This window comes from Tachyglossus aculeatus, chromosome 11, assembly GCF_015852505.1.
Source record: "Tachyglossus aculeatus isolate mTacAcu1 chromosome 11, mTacAcu1.pri, whole genome shotgun sequence".
Lineage (NCBI taxonomy): Eukaryota > Metazoa > Chordata > Mammalia > Monotremata > Tachyglossidae > Tachyglossus > Tachyglossus aculeatus.
Genome location: NC_052076.1, coordinates 27,713,121 through 27,734,678, shown reverse-complemented (window position 1 = coordinate 27,734,678; position 21,558 = coordinate 27,713,121). Strand labels below are relative to the sequence as shown.

At 49.9% G+C, this 21,558-nt stretch overlaps 1 protein-coding gene across 1 annotated transcript; it reads right to left on the bottom strand.

Annotated features, from left to right (window-relative positions):
• Positions 1-10,077: 10,077 nt before the first annotated feature.
• On the bottom strand, positions 10,078-21,381 carry GNGT2 (G protein subunit gamma transducin 2). The gene is made up of 3 exons (XM_038754723.1): positions 21,358-21,381; positions 15,133-15,222; positions 10,078-10,380 (listed from the first exon to the last, which is right to left on the bottom strand). The coding sequence occupies exons 2-3, from the start codon at positions 15,214-15,216 to the stop codon at positions 10,255-10,257; spliced, it is 210 nt and encodes a 69-aa protein (XP_038610651.1). The 5' UTR covers positions 15,217-15,222; positions 21,358-21,381; the 3' UTR covers positions 10,078-10,254.
• Between the last annotated feature and the right edge of the window lie 177 nt (positions 21,382-21,558).

Below are 21,558 nucleotides of genomic sequence, written 5' to 3'. Positions count from 1 at the left end.
CACCAACCTTTTTGGGCTCTTAATAAAGTTTTGGGGCCCCCGTGGGCAGCCGACCCCTCGGCGGCCCCGACCCCCCCCCCCAGTCCGACGCTTTAGAGGACGCCCCTTCCCCCGTATTCTCCCCTTCCGCGCCGCTGGGGAGCCCTCTGCGCATGCGCCGGGGACCAGCCGCGGACGCACCCGACTGCATCCGAAAGGTCCCGAGGATGGCTCGGGCCGGGAGGGGCGCGCTCATTGGCGGAGGGTAACCCCGCCCTCGCCCGAGCGCAGCGGTGATTGGTTACAGTGGCTCTCTGACGCTTATTGGCTAGCGCCCAGGGGGGCGGGAGAACGCAACGCTGATTGGTGCAGGGTCGCGCCCCGTTCATTCATTCATTCACTCACTCAATCGTATTTATTGAGCGCTGACTGTGCAGAGCACTGAACTAAGCGCTTAGCAGTGTACTAAGCGCTTGCACTGTACTAAGCTCTTCCAGCAGGGACCCGATCTCCTTGCATTCATTCAATCGTATTTATTGAGCGCTTACTGTGTGCAGAGCACTGAACTAAGCGCTTCGTCCCCCTCCTCCTCTTTCTCCTCTTCCTTCCTTCTCTTCCTCCACTCTTTCCCCCTTCTCTTCTCTCTCTTCTCTTCTCTTCTCTCTCCCCCTTTTAGACTGTGAGCCCACTGTTGGGTAGGGACTGTCTCTATGTGTTGCCAACTTGTACTTCCCAAGCGCTTAATACAGGGCTCTGCACACAGTAAGCGTTCAATAAATACGATTGATTGATTGACCAAAACCTGCCGGTCTCAGCTCCACAACATTGCCAAGATCCGCCCTTTCCTCTCCATCCCAACCGCTACCCTGCTCATTCAACCTCTCATCCTGTCCCGTCTGGACTGCTGCATCAGCCTTCTCTCTGATCTCCCATCCTCGTGTCTCTCTCCACTTCAATCCATACTTCATGCTGCTGCCCGGATTGTCTTTGTCCAGAAACGCTCTGAGCATATTACTCCCCTCCTCAAAAATCTCCAGTGGCTACCAATCAATCTGCGCATCAGGCAGAAACTCCTCACCCTGGGCTTCCAGGCTGTCCATCCATCCCCTGGCCCCCTCCTCCCTCACCTCCCTTCTCTCCTTCTCCAGCCCAGCCCGCACCCTCCGCTCCTCCGCCGCTAATCTCCTCACCGTACCTCGTTCTCGCCTGTCCCGCCATCGACCCCCGGCCCCCGTCCTCCCCCGGGCCTGGAATGCCCCCAATCCCTCTGCCCATCCGCCAAGCTGGCTCTCTTCCTCCCTTCAAGGCCCTGCTGAGAGCTCACCTCCTCCAGGAGGCCTTCCCAGACTGAGCCCCTTCCTTCCTCTCCCCCTCGTCCCCCTCTCCATCCCCCCATCTTACCTCCTTCCCTTCCCCACAGCACCTGTATATATGTTTGAACATATTTATTACTCTATTTATTTATTTATTTATTTTATTTTTTCCCAACCTTGTAACCTCCCCAGCGCTTAGCACAGTGCTTTGCACATAGTAAGTGCTTAACAAATACCACCGTTATTATTATTACTACTGTGTGCCGAGCACTGTACTGAGCTCTTGGGAAAGTACAATACAGCAATCCAGGGTGACAATCCCTGCCCAAAATGAGTTTATAGTCTAGAGGGGGAGAGACAGACGTCAATACAAATAAACAGACATCGATATAAATCAATAAAATTACAGATATATACATAAGAATCGTGGGGCAGGGAGAAGCAGCATGGTATAGTGGATAGAGCCAGGGCCTGGGAGATAGAAGGTCAAGGGTTCTAATCCCGACTCTGCCACCTGTCTGCTGTGTGACCTTGGGCAAGTCACTTCACTTCTCTGTGCCTCAGTAGCCTCATCTGTAAAATGGGGATTGAGACTGTGAGCCTCATGTGGGACAACCTGATTACCTTGTATCTCACCCAGTGCTTGGCACATAGTAAGCACTTAACAAATACCAAAATTATTATTATTATAATATAGTAATCATTTAACAAATGCTCTAATTATTACTGTGTGCCAGCCACTGTACTAAGTGAGGGGGTAAATAAAAAGTAAATCGGATTAGACACAGTCCCTGTCCCACACGGGGTACTCAGTCTTGCTCCCCATTTGGCAGATGCAGGAACTGAGGCACAGAGAAGTAATAATAATACTTGGGATACTTGTTAGGTGCTTACTATTTGTCAGACACTGTACTAAGCACTGGAGTAGATACAAACAAATTGGGTTGAACATAGTCCCTGCCCCACATGGGGCTCACAGTCTTAATCCCCATTTTATAGCTGGTCAGGTTGTCCCACGGGGGGCTCACAGTTTTAATCCCCATTTTACAGATGAGGTAACTGAGGCCCAGAGAAGTTAAGTGACTTGCCCAAAGTCATACAGCTGACAGTTGGGATTTGAACCCATGACCTCTGACTCCAAAGCCCGCGCTCTTTCCACTGAGCCACGCTGCTTCTCAGTAAACACTTAATAAATGCAATTGAGTGAATGAATGAATGAATAGTAACCGCTTAACAAATACCACAATTATTATTATTAATAAATACGATTGACATCATTCAATATCATTGATTGATTGCAGTTTGACTCGATTTCCCCTTGAGGGAGACAGAGAACCACCCTGCCGTGACCGTGGTCAGTCGGTATCCACTGCCCGCAGCCTGAAGTCTTGTGTGAATGTTCCTAGGCTGCTGTTTGGACACCCCTGGACTTATTATTATCATTATTATCACTAATGATAATGATAATAATAACCGTACTTGTTAAGCACTTACCATGTACCAGGCACTGTACTAAGCACTGGGGTAAATACAAGCAAATCACACTGGACACAGTCCATGTCCCACAGGGGGCTCACCGTCTTAATCCCCATTTTCCAGATGAGATAAGTGAGGCCCACAGAAGTGAACTGACTTGCCCAAGGTCACACAGCAGACAAGTGGCAAGGTCAGTATTAGAACCCACCACCCTTGGACTCCCAAATCTGGGCTCTATCCACTGCCCCATGCTGTTGTCTGTCTTCCCCTTCTAGGCTGTGAGCCCACTGTTGGGTAGGGACTGTCTCTATATGTTGCCAACTTGTACTTCCCAAGTGCTTAGTACAGTGTTCTGCACACAGTAAGTGCTCAATAAATACGATTGAATGAAGGAATGAATGAATGCCCCACTCCTGTGTCCCCCAGCAGTCGAGGCTAGTTTGAGGTCAGCGGCTCTGGGCTCGAAGGGGGCAGACGGAGGTGGCCAGCATGGCCCCCAGCCCCACGGGCCCCCACTGGAGGCCAGGGGGAGACCGGAGAAGGACAGTGAGGGAGGATAATCAATCAATCAATCAATCAATCGTATTTATTGAGCGCTTACTGTGTGCAGAGCACTGTACTAAGCGCTTGGGAAGTACAAGTTGGCAACATATAGAGACAGTCCCTACCCAACAGTGGGCTCACAGTTTAAAAGGGGGGAGACAGAGAACAAAACCAAACATACTAACAAAATAAAATAAATAGAATAGATATGTACAAGTAAAATAAATAAATAATTAAATAGAGTAATAAATATGTACAAACATATATACATATATACAGGTGCTGTGGGGAAGGGAAGGAGGTAAGATGGGGGGGATGGAGAGGAGGACGAGGGGGAGAGGAAGGAAGGGGCTCAGTCTGGGAAGGCCTCCTGGAGGAGGTGAGCTCTCAGTAGGGCCTTGAAGGGAGGAAAAGAGCTAGCTTGGCGGATGTGGGGAGGGAGGGCATTCCAGGCCCGGGGGATGATGTGGGCCGGGTGGCGATGGTGGGACAGGTGAGAACGAGGCCTAACGGTGAGGAGATTAGCGGCGGAGGAGCGGAGAGTGCGGGGTGGCCTGGAGAAGGAGAGAAGGGAGGTGAGGTAGGAGGGGACGAGGTGATGGACAGCCTTGAAGCCCAGGGTGAGGAGTTTCTGCCTGATGTGCAGATTGATTGGTAGCCACTGGAGATTTTTGAGGAGGGGAGTAACATGCCCAGAGCATTTCTGGACAAAGACAATCCGGGCAGCAGCATGAAGTATGGATTGAAGTGGGGAGAGACGTGAGGATGGGAGATCAGAGAGAAGGCTGATGCAGAAGTCCAGACGGGATAGGATGAGAGCTTGAACGAGCAGGGTAGTGGTATGGATGGAGAGGAAAGGGCAGATCTTGGCAATGTTGCGGAGCTGAGACCGGCAGTTTTTGGTGATGGCTTGGATGTGAGGGATGAATGAGAGAGCGGAGTCGAGGATGACACCAAGGTTGCGGGCTTGTGAGACGGGAAGGATGGTAGTGCCGTCAACAGAGATGGGAAAGTCAGGGAGAGGGCAGGGTTTGGGAGGGAAGACTGTGAGCCTGTTGTTAGGTAGGGACCGTCTCTATATGTTGCCGACTTGTACTTCCCAAGTGCTTAGTACAGTGCTTTGCACGCAGTAAGTGCTCAATAAATACAATTGAATGAATGAATGAATGAATGCCCCGCTTCTGTGTCCCCCAGCAGTCGAGGCTAGTTTGAGGTCAGCGGCTCTGGGCTCGAAGGGGGCAGACGGAGGTGACCAGCTTGGCCCCCAGCCCTACAGGCCCTCACTGAAGGCCAGGGGGAGACCGGAGAGGAGGACAGCGAGGGAGGATAAGCCAAGGCAGAGAAAGCTCTTTAGGGAAGATTACGGAGCGGAGCTGACGCAGAAGCCAAGGAGCTTAGCTCTTGGCTAACCTGGTCAATCTCTCGAGAGGACACCGAACCCAGAGATGCTGTTTGGCCTAGTGGATAGAGCACTGGTCTGAGAGTCAGAAGGACCTGCATACTAATCCCGGCTCTTCCACTTGTCTGTTGGGCAAGTCACTTCATTTCTCTGGGCCTCAGTTACCTCATCTGTAAAATGGGGATTAAGACTGTGAGCCCCACGTGGGACAGGGACTGGGTCCAACATGATTTGCTTATATCCACCCCAGCACCTACTACAGAGCCTGGCACATACTAAGCAATTAACGAATACCATAATTATCATTAATAACCTATTATTACTATTCTATTTGTTCTGACGATTTTGACACCTGTCTACACGTTTTGCTTTGTTGTCTGTCTCCCCCTTCTAGACTGTGAGCCCATTGGTGGGTAGAGAGCATCTCGCAGTGTGGCTCAGTGGAAAGAGCCCGGGCTTTGGAGTTGGAGGTCATGGGTTCAAATCCCAGCTCTGCCAATTGTTAGCTGTGTGACTTTGGGCAAGTCACGTCACTTCTCTGTGCCTCAGTTGCCTCATCTGTAAAATGGGGATGAAGACCGTGAGCCCTCCATGGGACAACCTGATCACCTTGTAACCTCCCCAGTGCTTAGAACAGTGCTTTGCACATAGTAAGTGCTTAATAAATGCCATTATTATTATTATGTTGCCGACTTGGACTTTCCAAGCACTTAGTTCATTGCTCAATAAATATAATTGACTCAATAAATACGATTGAATGAATGAATGAACTGTCCATGTCTGGGCTGGGCTTTGGGGTGGTTGAATGCTGGTCGGAGGTAATAATAATAATAATAATGGCATTTGTTAAGCACTTACTATGTGCAAAGCACTGTCCTAAGCGCTGGGGTAAATACAAGGTATCAGGTTGTCCCCTATGGGGCTCACAGTCTTAATCCCCATTTTACAGATGAGGTAACGGAGGCTCAGAGAAGTGAAGTGACTTGCCCAAGGTCACCCAGCAGACACATGGCAGAGCCTGGATTCGAACCCACGACCTCTGACTTTCCACTGAGCCACACTGCTTAGGCTTGAGGGAGTTTTGCCTCCTCCTAAAGATTGGCAAGAGGCAGGTCTGGGAGTGACCCCCACTGAGAATCTCTGAGAGGGAGCTCCCTGGGGGCTGAGAATCTGCTGTGACATCGAAACTCGGGGAGCATGTGACCATCTGCTTTGGGGAGCTTCCTCACCCGGGGAGCCCCAGATCCGACTGCGGGCGTGGGAAGGCCTGGGTCTTCCCACAGGGCTGGTTCCGGCTGGTCAGGTTCCTCCTCCCTGACCCCCATTGCCTGGGGCCGGAGAAGGGTGATGTCCAGGGGGAATAGAGGAAGAGATTATATAGTTCTGCTCCAGATGAGCCACAGGGACAGAAGGGAGAAGGCGTGGCCCGCCTGCTTCCCCCTCTTCTCAGTCCTGGGTGGTTCAGGGCGAGACCCAGGCCTGCCCGCCATGGGGACCTCAGGTTCCCCCGTTCCCCAGCTTCTCCCCAGGCCGGAGGGAAATGCAGACGGGTGGCAGTTGGCTGTTGTTTTAATAATAATAATAATAATGATGGCATTTATTAAGCACTTACTATGTGCAGAGCACTGTTCTAAGCGCTGGGGAGGTTACTTTGTGATCAGGTTGTCCCTCGGGCGGCTCACAGTCTTAATCACCATTTAACAGATGAGGTCACTGAGGCCCAGAGAAGTTAAGTGACTTGCCCAAAGTCACACAGCTGACAACTGTCAGAGCTGGGATTCGAACGCACGACCTCCGACTCCAAAGCCCGTGCTCTTTCCATTGAGCCACGCTGCTTCTCAACAACAACGCTGTTGTTTTGTTGTTGTTGTTGGTTTTGCTATTCCTTAAGCACTTGCTACATGCCAGGCCCTGAACTAAGCCCCGCGGTGGATACAAGCTAATCAAGTTGGATGCACAGGGCTCACAGTCTTAATCCCCATTTTACAGATGAGGTCCCTGAGGCCCAGAGAATCATCAATCGTATTTATTGAGCGCTTGCTGTGTGCAGAGCACTGTACTAAGCGCTTGGGAAGTACAAGTTGGCAACATGTAGAGACGGTCCCTACCCAACAGTGGGCTCACAGTCTAAAAGGGGGAGACAGAGAACAAAACCAAACATACTAACAAAATAAAATAAATAGAATAGATATGTACAAGTAAGATAAATAAATAGAGTAATAAATATGTACAAACATATATACATATATACAGGTGCTGTGGGGAAGGGAAGGTGGTAAGATGGGGGATGGAGGGGGGAGAGGAAGGAAGGGGCTCAGTCTGGGAAGGCCTCCTGGAGGAGGTGAGCTCTCAGTAGGGCCTGTAAAGTGACTTAAGTAAAGTGACTTGCCCAAGATGACACGGCAGACAGGTGGCCGAGCCGGGAGTAGAACCCAGATCCTTCTGACTCCCAGTCCTGGGCTCTGGCCACTAGGCAGCATGGCCTAGGAGAAGCAGCGTGGCATAGTGGAAGGAGCCCGGGCTTGGGAGTCAGAGGATGTGGGTTCTAATCCCGGCTCCTCCACTTGTCAGCTGTGTGACCTTGCTTCACTTCTCTGTGACTCAGTTACCTCATCTGTAAAAGGGGCTTAAGACTGTGAGCCCCACGTGGGACTACCAGATTACCTCGTATCTACCCCAGTGCTTAGAACAGTGGAAATGGAAAGAGCCCGGGCTTTGGAGTCAGAGGTCATGGGTTCAAATCTCAGCTCTGGCTATTGTCAGCTGTGTGACTTTGGGCAAGTCACTTAACTTCTCTCTGCCCCAGTGACCTCATCTGTAAAATGAGGATTAAGACTGTGAGCCCTCTGTGGGAGAACCTGATCACCTTGTAACCTCCCTAGAGCTTAGAACAGTGCTTTGCACATAGTAAGCACTTACTAAATGCCATCGTTATTAATAATAGTGCTTGGCACATAGTAAGTGCTTAACAAATACCATAATTATTATTAATTATTATAATTATAATTATTATTCTGTTCCAGGGTTTGGAGGGAGCAGAGCAGGTGCGGTGGAGGAGGGAGACGATGAGGGGCAACAAGCCGGGGTGACAGAACCGGGGGGGAGGTGGGTGAGGTGGGGGGGTTGTCCTTTGTTCCAGGCTCCCTCCCAACCCCTGCTCTGTCGGGTGCACAGGCAGAGAGAGCTTGATTTTCTAAGTTGTTTATTGTTCCAGAGATCGGATGGGATCCTGGGGAGTGGGTTTGGTGGGGAGGTGGGAGGGGGTAGGGCGAGAAGAGGGCTAGTGGGAGGTGGGCACTGCGGGATTCTGTTGTTGGAGAGTACCCAGCTTGGTCAGCTTGACCTTGACATGGAGGGAGGGGAAAGGGGAGAGAGGCAATCTGCCCGGCGGAGGAAGGGTCTCCCTCCACTGTGCCCCCTGGCCTCACCAGCTGCTGGGCCCAGGCATCCAGTGGCCTGGGCGTCTTAGAGGTGGTGAGGACGAAGGGGGTTGGTGATTGGGGTCAGTGTGGAAGAGGCACCCTACTGATCGCCTCTGCCGCCAGCCTCCCTCTCTCTTGGGGTCAGCCCGGTGGCTCCTCACCTGGCATCCCGGCACCCAACATCTAGTCCCCCAGCACCCCTGCACCCCAGCACCCAGCATCGAGTCATTCATCACCCAGTACCCCACCACCAAGCACCCCGTTGCCCGACAACTAGTCATCTACATCCTGTCACCCAGCACTGCAGCACCCCATTACCCTAGCACCCCATCACCCTGTGCCCTGTCACCCAGCACCCCATCACCCAGTATCCCAACACCCAGCACCCCATCACCCAACACCCAATACCCTATCACCCAGCATCCCAATACCCAGCATCTAGTTATCTATCACCCAGCGCCCCATCAGTGAGTACCCTTTCATCCCACACTCTATCACTCCGCATCCCATCACCCAGAGTCTGGGGTCTATTTGGCCAGTAAGGTAGGGGAGGGCACTCTCTCGAGGGGTGGGGAGATTCATTTAGTTTTGGGGACCCAGAAGGGAAGACAGGGTGGGCTGCTCTCTTGCTATGGGGAGTGGAACTCTTTCCAAGCACTTAGTACGATGCCCTGCACACAATAAGTGCTCAATAAATACTTTTGAATGAATGAATGAATGAATGAACTCTGGGAGGGGAGGAAGGGGAGGGGATTGTAGTCTCACTGGGGACAGGGAGTGTGTCTGTTATATTGTTATATTGTACTCTGCCAAGCGCTTAGTGCAGTGCTCTGCACACAGAAAGTGTTCAATAAATATGATTGTGGGCTGGGAGTGTCACTGTTTATTAATAATTAAAATAATAATAGCATTTGTTGAGCGCTTACTGTGTGCTAAGCACTATTCAAAGCTCTGGGGTAGATACAAGGTAATCAGATTGTCCCACATGGGGCTCACCGTCTTAATCCCCATTTTAAGATTAGGTAACTGAGGCCCAGAGAATAATAATAATAATAATGGCATTTATTAAGCACTTACTATGTGCAAAGAACTGTTCTAAGCGCTGGGGGGATACAAGGTAATCAGGCTGTCCTGCGTGGGACTCACAGTCTTCATCCCCATTTTACAGATGAGGGAACTGAGGCTCAGAGAAGTGAAGTGACTTGCCCGAAGTCACACAGCTGACAAGTGGTGGAGCCGGTATTTGAACCCATGACCTCTGACTCCAAAGTCTGTGCTCTTTCCACTGAGCCACGCTGCTTCTCTAAATGAAATGATTTGCCCAGGGTCACACAGCAGACAAGTGGTGGAGCCAGAATGAGAACCTATGTCCTCTGATTCCCAAGCCTGTGCTTTTTGCCACTGGGCCAAGCTCCTTCCTCGTTTCTTGTTGTATTGTACTTTTCCAAGCATTTAGTACAGTGCTCTGCACACAGTAAGTGCTTAAGGGGAAGCAGCATAGCTCAGTGGAAAGAGCCCGGGCTTTGGAGTCAGACGTCGTGGGTTCGAATCCCGGCTCCGCCACAAGTCTGCTGTGTGACCTTGGGCAAGTCACTTAACTTCTCTGAGCCTCAGTTCCCTCATCTGTAAAAATGGGGATTAAGACTGTGAGCCCTACATGGGACAACTTGATCACATTGTATCCCACCCCAGCGCTTAGAACAGTGCTTTGCACACAGTAAGCGCTTAACAAATGCCATTATTATTATTATTAATAATAATAATAATAATAATAATAAATATGAGTGATTGACTGACCGACTGAATGAAGGACAGGGTTGTTGAAGGGGACGGGGCTTCGGAGGGAGGAAGGTGACAGCAAGTGGATATAGAGTTAGCACTCAATACCATTGGCTGATTATTCATTCATTCATTCAATCGTATTTATTGAGCGCTTACTGTGTGCAGAGCACTGTACTAAGCGCTTGGGAAGTACAGGTTGGATTAGGGGAGACTGGCATTCAAGGGGCTGGAGAGGCTGGAGTTAGCTGGGGAGGTAGAGTAACCGGGGAGGGGCATCTGGGGCAGGATGGGGTTCGAGGGGCTGGGGCTCCTGCGAGGGTGAGGTCTGGCCCGGATAAAATCAGCTGACAGAGCAGCCCCCCTTCTCCTTGAAGGGGTTCTTGTCTTCAGGGACCCCTTTCAGGAGGGCGTCTTCGGCCGCCTGGGCCTCCACGAACTCCTTGATCTCTTTTCCGGTCTTGGAGATCTGCATGGAGACAAGGGGGTGCTGTCTTGGGCGTGACCCCTCCCATGCCCCCCATCAACCACTACCCTATTCTGTTGTTCTGACGACTTGACACCTGTCCACGTTTTGTTTTATTTTGTTGTCTGTCTCCCCCTTCTTGACTGTGAGCCCGTTGTTGGGTAGGGACCATGTCTATATGTTGCCAACTTGTACTTCCCAAGCGCTTAGTCCGGTGCTCTGCACACAGTAAGTGCTCAATAAATACGATTGAATGAATAACCCCACCCCCTCCACCACTCCGGGCTGGAGGATTCTCCCCAGTAGGAGGGAGGGTCGGCCCTTTCTCTCCAAGTCCCTCCATCTCCAGACTACAAGTAGCAAGAGGTGGGGAAGGGGTGTCACTCCGGGCAACGGGCCTGGGGCGAGCAACGTGGCTTAGTGGAAAAAGCACGGGCTTGGAATTCAGAGGACATGGGTTCTAATCCTAGCTCCACCACTTAAGAATAATAATGGTGGCATTTATTAAGCGCTTACTATGTGCAAAGCGCTGGGGAGGTTACAAGGTGATCAGGTTGTCCCACGGGGGGCTCACAGTCTTAATCCCCATTTTACAGATGAGGTAACTGAGGCCCAGAGAAGTGAAGTGACTTGCCCAAAGTTACACAGCTGACAATTGGCGGAGCCGGGATTTGAACCCATGACCTCTGACTCCAAAGCCCGGGTTCTTTTCCCACTGAGCCACGCTGCTTTGCTACTTGTCTGCTGTGTGACCTTGGGCAAGTCACTTAACTTCTCTGTGCCTCAGTTCCCTCATCTGTAAAATGGGGATTAAGACTGTGAGCCCCATGTGGGACAACCCACATGGCATATAATAATAATAATAATAATAATGGCATTTATTAAGCGCTTACTATGTGCAAAGCATTGTTCTAAACGCCGGGGAGGTTACAAGGTAATCAGGTTGTCCCACGTGGGGCTCACAATCTTAATCCCCATTTTACAGATGAGGTAACAGAGGCACGGAGAAGTTCAGTGACACAGCTGACAAGTGGCGGAGCTGGGATTTGAACCCATGACCTCTGACTCCAAAGCCCCTGCTCTTTCCATTGCCAACATATACTTCCCAAGCGCTTAGTACAGTGCTCTGCACACAGTAGGCGCTCAATAAATATGATTGATTGATTGATTGATTTCCCCTGAGCCACATTGCTTTTCCATTGTAAGCGTTTAACAAGTATTCCTGTATTGTACTCTCCCAAGTGCTTAGTACAGTGCTCTGCACACAATAAGTGCTCAATAAATTTGATTGAATGAAATACCATCATTATTATTATAATTATTAACTGGACTTCTGGGGGGCATCTGGCCCCTCCTGCCACTTTCAGGTAGGGCGGTCCAGTACACCTGGGCAAAAAGGATTTCTCCTCGAACAGAAGGAATTGGGGTTACTCCCCATCAACCCCCCACCCACCCCCCCGGAGCGCCCCAGAAAGAGCTAGAGTGTCAGGGGACCTGGGTTCTAATCGCGGGTCTACCACTTTTCCTGCTGTGTGGCCTTGGTTAAGTCACTTCACTTTTCTCATCTGTAAAATGAGGATTAAATACCTGTTTTTCCTCCCCCTTAGACTGAAAGTTCAGTGTGGGACAAGAACTATGTCTGGCTTGATTGCAAGTCATTTCATTTCTCTGTGCCTCATTTCCCTCGTCTGTGAAATGGGGATGAAGACTGTGAGCCCCATGTGGGACAGGGACTGTGTCCTACCAGAATACCTTGTATCTACCCCAGCGCTTAGTACAGCACTGTGCGCACAGTAAATAAATACTCAATAAATAAATTATTATTCAATGAATCCAGATTGCTTATCTTGTATCCATCCCAGCGCTTAGTACAGTGCATGGCACATAATAAGCACTTAGCAAATACCCAAATTATTATTGATAGGCCTGCTAACCCCACAGTAAGCTCATTGTGGGCAGGGAATGTGTCTCTTTATTGTTATATTGTACTCTCCCAAGCACTTAGTAGAGTGTTCTGCACACAGTAAGAGCTCAATAAATACGAATGAATGAATGAATGAATGAATGAATGAATGAATGAGTGAATGTGCTAGAGGGTCGCTGGCTACAGAAAGAACGATTGGCTTTTTAGGGGCTTAGGTTGAGGAGCCCAGAGGGCCCCTCTTCCATACGTGGGGGGTTCTTCTCCCACCCCTTCCTGCTTTCTTCACTGGTTTCTTGTGACAAGTTATTTAAGACCCAGAGTTCATTCATTCATTCAATAATATTTATTAAGCGCTTCCTGGACACAGAGCACTGTATTAAGTGCTCGGGAAAGTACAATACAACCCTAAAGAGCGACAATCTGCCCACAACGAGCTCATAGTCTAGAGAGGAGGAGACAGACATCAATACAAATAAATAAAACAGTTATCTACATAATGATAATAATGTCGACATTTGTTAAGCGCTGGAAGGGGGAATACAAAGTGACCAGGTTGTCCCACGTGGGGCTCAAGGTCTTAATCCCCATTTTACAGATGAGGTAACTGAGGATCAGAGAAGTTAAGTGACTTGCCCAAAGTCATACAGCTGACTAGTGGCAGAGTTAGGATTAGAACCCGTGACCTCTGACTCCCAAGCCTGTGCTCTTTCCACTGAGGCACGCTGTGTCTCTAAATATTGTGGGCTGGAAGTGGGGTGAAGAGCAAAGGGAGCAAGTCAGGTGACACAGAAGGGAGTGGGAGATGAGGAAAAGTGGGGCTTCAATGAGTCTTCCCATCTCTGTTGACGGCACTACCATCCTTCCCATCTCACAAGCCCGCAACCTTGGTGTCATCCTCGACTCCGCTCTCTCATTCACCCCTCACATCCAAGCCGTCACCAAAACCTGCTGGTCTTAGCTCCGCAACATTGCCAAGATCCGCCCTTTCCTCTCCATCCAATCCACTACCCTACTCGTTCAAGCTCTCATCCTATCCCGTCTGGACTACTGCATCAGCCTCCTCTCTGATCTCCCATCCTTGTGTCTCTCCCCACTTCAATCCACACTTCATGCCTCTGCCCGGGTTGTCTTTGTTCAGAAACGCTCTGGGTATGTTACTCCCCTCCTCAAAAATCTCCAGTGGCTACCAATCAATCTGCACATCAGGCAGAAACTCCTCACCCTGGGCTTCAAGGCTGTCCATCCCCTCACCCCCTCCTACCTCACCTCCCTTCTCTCCTTCTCCAGCCCAGCCCGCACCCTCCGCTCCTCTGCCGCTAACGTCCTCACCGTTAGGCCTCGTTCTCGCCTGTCCCGCCATCGACCCCCGGCCCACGTCCTCCCCCGGGCCTGGAATGCCCCCAATCCCTCTGCCCATCCGCCAAGCTAGCTCTCTTCCTCCCTTCAAGGCCCTACTGAGAGCTCACCTTCTCCAGGAGGCCTTCCCAGACTGAGCCCCTTCCTTCCTCTCCCCCTCGTCCCCCTCTCCATCCCCCCCATCTTACTGCCTTCCCTTCCCCACAGCACCTGTTTATATGTATATATGTTTGTACATATTTATTACTCTAGTTATTTATTTATTTATTTTACTTGTACATATCTATTCTATTTATTTTATTTTGTTAGTATGTTTCGTTTTGTTCTCTGTCTCCCCCTTTTAGACTGTGAGCCCACTGTTGGGTAGGGACAGTCTCTATATGTTGCCAACTTGTACTTCCCAAGCGCTTAGTACAGTGCTCTGCACACAGTAAGTGCTCAATAAATACGATTGATTGATTGATTGATTGAGTCCAGCCCTCTGTTTCTGCCCTGATGATGGAGGCTCCACTTACTCCCACCCCTGATTCACCTGCCCCCATGTTTAACTCCTACCTGCAATCTGACCTCAATCCCTCCTGCTGTAGTTTCAATTCCCGTGTTTACTGGAGACTGAGAATGAGCCGCTTACCAGCCTGTCTATTTGCCACTATTATTATTATTAATTTGTTAAATGCTTTTAATTATAATGGTATTTGTTAAGTGCTTTCTAAATGTCAAGCACTGTTCTAAGCACTGGGGTGGATACCACTCATTCATTCATTCAATCGTATTTATTGAGTGCTTACTGTATGCAGAACACTGTACTAAGCGCTTGGGAAGTACAAGTTGGCAACAAATAGAGCTGGAATCAGATATTCCAACGTGGGGTTTATAGTCTTAATCTCCATTTTACAGATGAAGTAACCGAGGCACAGAGAAGTTAAGTGACTTGCCCAAAGTCACACAGCAGACAAGTGGCAGAGATGGGATTAGAACCCACGTCCTCTGACTCCCAAGCCTGTGCCCTTTCCACGAAGCCACCCTGCTTTCATGTGTCAAGCACAGATCTGATCCTGGGGTAGATCCAATTAATCAGGTCAGACACGGTCCTTATCCCATCTGTGGCTCACACTCTAAGTAGGAGGGACAACAGGCACTGAATTCCCATTTTACAGATGGGAAACTGCGGCACAGAGAAGTTAAGTGACGTGCCTAAGGTCACACAGTGGGCAGTGGTGGAGCTGGGATTAGAACCTAGGTCCTCTAACTCCCTAGCCCAGGCTCTTTCCACTAGGCCAGGCTGCTCCTTTGACCCTTCTGAGGCATGGAGACCCCTTGAGAGACTTTCAGAACCACTGTCCATTGCAGTCACTTCAGATGGCAAAGGACTCCCAGAGAAGCCCAGGGAAGAGCCTGGTAAAGGAGGGAGAAGGCCAAGGGAGGAGGGAGGGATGGGATGTGGATGAGGGCGGGGAGCATGGGTTAAGTCTCACTAGGGCTCTCTCATTCTTCACTTCTTTCTTGAGCTGGGCCAACTCCATCTTGAGCAGCTCCTTCTCCGTGAGGTCCTGGGCCATCCTGGGCTGGGAGAGGTGAGAGCCAAGAACCACGAACATCCATCATCTGTCAGAACCTGCCCCTCCATCCTCCCCCAACTCTTCCTCCAGTGCTGGTCTGAGAGCTCACCTCCTCCAGGAGGCCTTCCCACACTCAGCCCCCTCCTTCCTCTCCCCCTCCTCCCCATCCCCCCCTTACCTCCTTCCCCTCAGCCCCTCTACATATGTATATATGTTTGGACGGATTTATTCCTCTATTTTATTTGTACATGCTTGTTCATATTTATTTGTACATTTGTTTCTTTGTACATTTATTTGTACTTTGTAATTTGTATTTATTTATACATATTTATTCTATTTATTTTATTTTGTTAATATGTTTGGTTTTGTTCTCTGTCTCCCCCTTCTAGACTGTGAACCCGCTGTCGGGTAGGGACCGTCTCTAGATGTTGCCAACTTGGACTTCCCAAGCGCTTAGTCCAGTGCACAGCATATAGTAAACGCTCAATAAATACAATTGAATGAATCCCCCCCCTTACCTCCTTCCCCTCCCCACAGCACCTGTATATATGTATATATATTTGTACGTATTTATTACTCTATTTTATTTGTACATATTTATTTTATTTTGTTAATATGTTTTGTTTTGTTGTCTGTCTCCCCCTTCTAGACTGTGAGCCCACTGTTGGGTAGGGACCGTCTTTATACGTTGCCAACTTGTACTTCCCAAGCGCTTAGTACAGTGCTCTGCACACAGTAAGCGCTCAATAAATACGATTGAATGAATGAATGGTCAGCCCCAACATTCAAGAAGGTCTCTTAACCTCTCTGGGCTTCAGAGGCTCCCCCCTAGAGCTTGGGAGAATCACGCTTGCCTCCAGGGAGGAACGTGAGGACTTGGGAGATGAGGGATGGGATTTAGGGTGTTATGGAAACTAGGGGGGCTAATGAGAGTGACCCCCTGGAAGCCGGGAGAGGTCAGCGCTGGAAAGTCTCTCTGCAGTTTGGATGCTGGCGGAGGTGATGGGAAGTTGGAGGAGTTTAATTAAATAAGGTTATTTTCCATCTCACTGTCTCCGGGACTGGTTCAGCTCTGGTGAAATTTTTTCATGGGAATGGAGTGTGTGTGTGTGTGTGTGTGTGTGTGTGTGTGTGTGTGTGTGTGTGTGTGTGTGGATGAGAGAGTGTGTGTGTGTTTATGCATGAGTACGTGTATATGTGAGGGAGTGTGTGTTTGTATATGAGTGTTTTTACTTATTTATGTATATTAATATCTGTCTCCCCCTCTAGATTGTGAGCTCGTTGTGCGCAAGGAATGCATTTGTTGTTGTATTGTATTCTCCCAAGTGCATAGTAATAATAATAATAATAATATTGGCATTTGTTAAGTGCTTACTATGTGCAAAGCACTGCTCTAAGAGCTGGGGGGGATACAAGGTGATCACGTTGTCCCACAGTCTTACAGGCTCACAGTCTTAATCCCCATTTTACAGATGAGGTAACTGAGGCTCAGAGAAGTTAAGTGACTTGCCCAAGGTCACACAGCAGACACATGGGGGAGCCGGGATTAGAACCCTTGACCTCTGACTCCCAAGCCCGTGCTCTTTCCACTGAGCCACACTGCTTCTCTAGTACAGTGTTTTGCACACAGTAAGCGCTCAATAAATACGAATGGATGAATGAATGAAAGTGTATATGGATGTGTGTGCCTGAGTGGGGGTGTGTGTGATTGCTTGGGTGTGCATAATTGTGGGTGTCTGTAAACTCAATGTGGGCAGGAAATATGTCTGTTTATTGTTATATTGTATTCCCCCAATGCTTAGTACAGTGCAATGGACAGTGGTTCTGGAAGGCTGTCAAGGGGTCAGCACACTGCAAGTGTTCAATAAGTATAATTGAATGAGTGAATGAATGTGTGTGAATGTATATGTGTATGTGAGTATGGGAGAGGCTGTATATCTGTGTGTTTGTGTTGGGGGGGGTGTGAGTATGTCTGTGTGTGTGTATATACAGGAGAGCATAAGCTGTACCTTCCCTCCAGACTCCTAAATCCCCCAGACCTCTCAATATTGCCTGTTGCCCGAACTGGACACTCTCCCCTTCCCTTCCTTCCTGTCCAATCTCCTCTCTATCCCTGTCCTCTCCCCCCACTCCCTTCTCCAACCCATGGGAAGAGAAGGAGGAAGGGAGGAGGGAGGGAGGGAAGGGGGGAGGAGGAGGAAGAGGAGAGGCACCTCTTTAATGTGCTTGTGGTCTCAAGGTCTCCCCAGGCTACGGGCTTTCTGCCTAAGGCTGGGATGGAGGGGAGGGGCAGGAAGAGGATGAGGGGCTAACAGAGAGGAGCAGGGCAAAAATGTAGGGGCAAGATTGGGGCTCAGGACCCTCCTAAAGGATGTAAAATAGAGGCCATAATAATAATAATAATAACGTTGTTATTTTTAAGTGCTTACTATGTGCCAAGCACTATGTCCTTCTGGGGTCTTATTATTGGCCCATCCAACTCATGATCTGTCCCTGTGAATAAGGGCTCTCCCCCTTGCCTTCATGATCTGTGAAAGGCTCCCCCTTTCCCCGACCCCAGAACCTGCCCGAGACCCCCAGGTGCCTGGGGTGCCAGGTGCCAACTACCAGGTGGAGAGTCTGGGTCTCCACCTAGAAGTCAGGGTGGACATTGGTGGGGAAGACTGCCAAGACCTGGGGGTTTGGGGCTCCCCTGAAGGTAACTGGGGGCTGGAGACTTTCTCCTTGAGAGTTGCCCCCCCACCCCATCACAAAGATGCCAGGGGGCTGAGAATGAGAAGAGCCAGTTCCCCCTCTGCCCCATCCCCGCTACACCCAGAACCATTCAGTGAAAAGCCCCCTTCCAAACCTAGTCTGCGCCTGCCCCTGGACCTCTGGTCGGGCTTCCAATTAGAACCAGGTCCCGTGTATGCTACCGGCTTGGGGCTAGAGTTCAGGGGATAAAGGACCCTGGGGTCCCAGATGGCCTGACCCCCATACCTGCCCCCCACGGCCACCCTGCTAGCCACACTGCCAGCCTCCCCTCCTCCCACTCCGCCAGCCTCCTCTTCAGCCGTCCCTTCAGCTTCCCCTCTAGTCACTCCTACAGATTCCCTTCCAGCCTCCCCTCCATCCACGCTGCCAGCCTCCCCTCCATCCACTCTGCCAGCCTCCCCTCCAGTCATCCCTCCAGCTTCCCCTCTAGTTACCCCTCCAACCTCCCCCCAATCACCCCACCAGCCTCCCCTCCAGGCATCCCTCCAGCCTCCCCCCCCCCCCACACACACCACAGTCACCACACCAGCCTCCCCTCCAGCCATCCCTCCAGCCTCCCCTCCCTCCAGCTCACCAGTTAGGACACTTCCTGCACCCTCAGTCGCACATGGACTTCAGCTCCTGTGGAAACGGACCCCACTTGCCCCGTTCCTCTCTCAGGGAGCAGATGGTCACAGAGTGTGGCTCGCTAAGCTGCTAATAGGCTCAGCCCATAAACAGGGCAGAGGGCAAGACATCAACCAGGAAATCTGGCTGAAGGTGGCCGGGTGGTCAGCTGAGCATAGTAATAACAATAATAGTATTTTATTGAGTGCTGACTATGTGCTGGGCACTGTATTAATCACTGGGGTAAATACAAGATAATCAGGTTAGACACAGTCCCTGACCCACGAAAGACTCACAGTGGTAATCTCCATTTTACAGATGAGGTAACAGGCACAGAGAAGTGAAGTGAGTTGTTCAAGGTCACACAGCAGGAAAGTGGCAGAGACGAGATTAGAACCCAGGTCCTTCTGACTCCCAGGCCAGTATTTTCTCCACTAAGCCATGCTTCTTCTCAATCTGCCCTCGATCCCTCCTGCTGCAGTCATCCCTCCTGCTGCAGTCTTGTCCACTGCCATTAAGAAAACACAGAGCATCTTTCACTAGATACCATCCTGTCTCAGCACTAAGGACTCCTCGGCCACAAGGGTCCTCAGAGGTCAACTCATCCCTATTCTATTCTATTTATTTTATTTTGTTAGTATGTTTGGTTTTGCTCTCTGTCTCCCCCTTCTAGACTGTGAGCCCGCTGTTGGGTAGGGACTGTCTCAATGTGTTGCCAACTTGTACTTCCCAAGTGCTTAGAACAGTGCTCTGCACACAGTAAGCGCTCAATAAATACGATTGATTGATTGATTGATCCCTCCCCCTGTCTCCCTGTTAGTCAGCAGAGTGGCAATGCTCTGGGGCAGCCATCTTAATAATAATAATTATTGTTATTATGATTACTATTATGGTATTTGTTAAGTGCTTACTATGTGCCAGGCACTGCACTAAGCAGTGGGGTGGATACAAGCAAATCAGGTTCCACACAGTCCCTATCCCATGTGGTGCTCATAGAGGCAGAAGCAGAATTAGAACCCAGGCCCTTCTGACTTCCCATCCCATAGTCTCTCCACTACGCTGTGTTACTTCTCTGCTTCATCTTCACACTCCTAGACTGTCTCTGTCACTGAATTGTACTTTCCAAGCGCTTAGTACAGTGCTCTGCACACAGTAAGCACTCAATACATACGATTGAATGAATGAATGAACAAATACCATTATGATTATTATTATTATTAAAGGGAGACTGAGGGAAGCACCCAGTTGAGTGCTTGCTGCTGCCCTGAGGGTAAGCAGGGAGAAAACCAGTGGCCCTGCAGCAGGAAGGATTTAGATAAGACCACTCTCCCCAAGAACTTAATATAGTGCACTGCACCCAGTGGGTATTCAGCAAATGCCATTCCTCCTCTTCCTCCTCCAGGGGCTCAAGGTGGGACTGAAGTTGTCTTTTCAGGGGGATTTTTTTTTAAATATTTGTTAAGCTCTTATTATGTGCCAGGCACTATACTAAGCACTGAGTTGGAGACAAGCTAATCAGTCTAGCTAATCATGTTTTCTCCTGGAGCAGCGTGGCTCAGTGGAAAGAGCACAGGCTTGGGAGTCAGTCATGGGTCCTAATCCCGGCTCCGCTGCTTGTCAGCTGTGTGACTTTGGGCAAGTCACTTCGCTTCTCTGTGCCTCAGTTACCTAATCTGTAAAGTGGGGATTAAGACTGTGAGCCCCACGTGGAACAACCTGATCACCTTGTATCCACCCCAGTGCTTAGAACAGTGCTTCTCCCCCTTTTAGACTGTGAGCCCACTGTTCGGTAGGGACTGTCTCTATATGTTGCCAACTTGTACTTCCCAAGGGCTTAGTACAGTGCTCTGCACACAGTAAGTGCTCAATAAATATGATTGATTTATTGCTTCACATACAGTAAGTGTTTTACAAATGCCATTATTATTGTTATTATTATTAGCTAACCTCAGCTTCACGGACATTGTCCTCTCCTGGTTCTCCTCATATCTCTCTGGCCACTCCTTTTTCTCCCAGCCTCTAAGTGCGGGGGTGCCTTATGTTTCCGTTCTTCTATTCTCCTACTACACCCGCTCCCTGGAAAACTCATCCACTCTCATGGCTTCCATTACCACTTCAATGCAGATAATACCCAAATCTCCACCTCCAGCCCCGATCTCTTCCCTCTCTGCAGTCTCACATTTCCTCCCGCCTTCAAGGCATCTCTGTTTGGATGTCCTCCCGTCACCTCAAACTTAACATGTCTGAAACAGAACTTCTTATCTTCCCACCCAAACCATGTCCTCCCCCTCACTTTCCCATCACTGTAGACAGCACCGCCAACCTTCCTGTCTCACGAGCCCATAAATTTGGCCTGATCCTTTACTCCTTTCTCTCATTTGATACATCTGTAAAATGGGGATTAAGACTGTGAGCCCCACGTGGGACAATCTGATCACATTGTATCCCCCCAGCGCTTAGAACAGTGCTTCACACATAGTAAGCACTTAACAAATACCATTATTATTATTTTTATTAGATCCACATATTCAATCACTAAATCCTATTTTTTCCACCTTCACAGCATTGCTAAAATCCGCCCTTTTTTCCTCTCCATCCAAACTGCTACCATGGTTATATATACAGACAATTATCCTACCCCTCCTTGATTACTGTATCAGCTTCCTTGCTGATCTCCCTCCCTCCTGTCTCTCCCTACTCCAGGCCAGGGGAGGGGAGAGTAGAAGAAGCCCTTGGCAAGGAAGCCAGCCCCATCCCCCATGAGCCCCCTCAGTGACTCACTTTCCGTAACTCCGTCTCCTGCGAGGCCCAGACCACCACACCTCCCCACTGCACGCACACGCATGTACTTGCACACATCCGCCCCACACACGCACACGCCTGTCTGCCCGCAAACGATCTGCCAGTTCCTAGCAACGGGCTCTTTTCCTCTTCCCTCCAGGGCCCGCCGCCCCTGACCCCTGCAAGCCAGGCCCTAGAGCC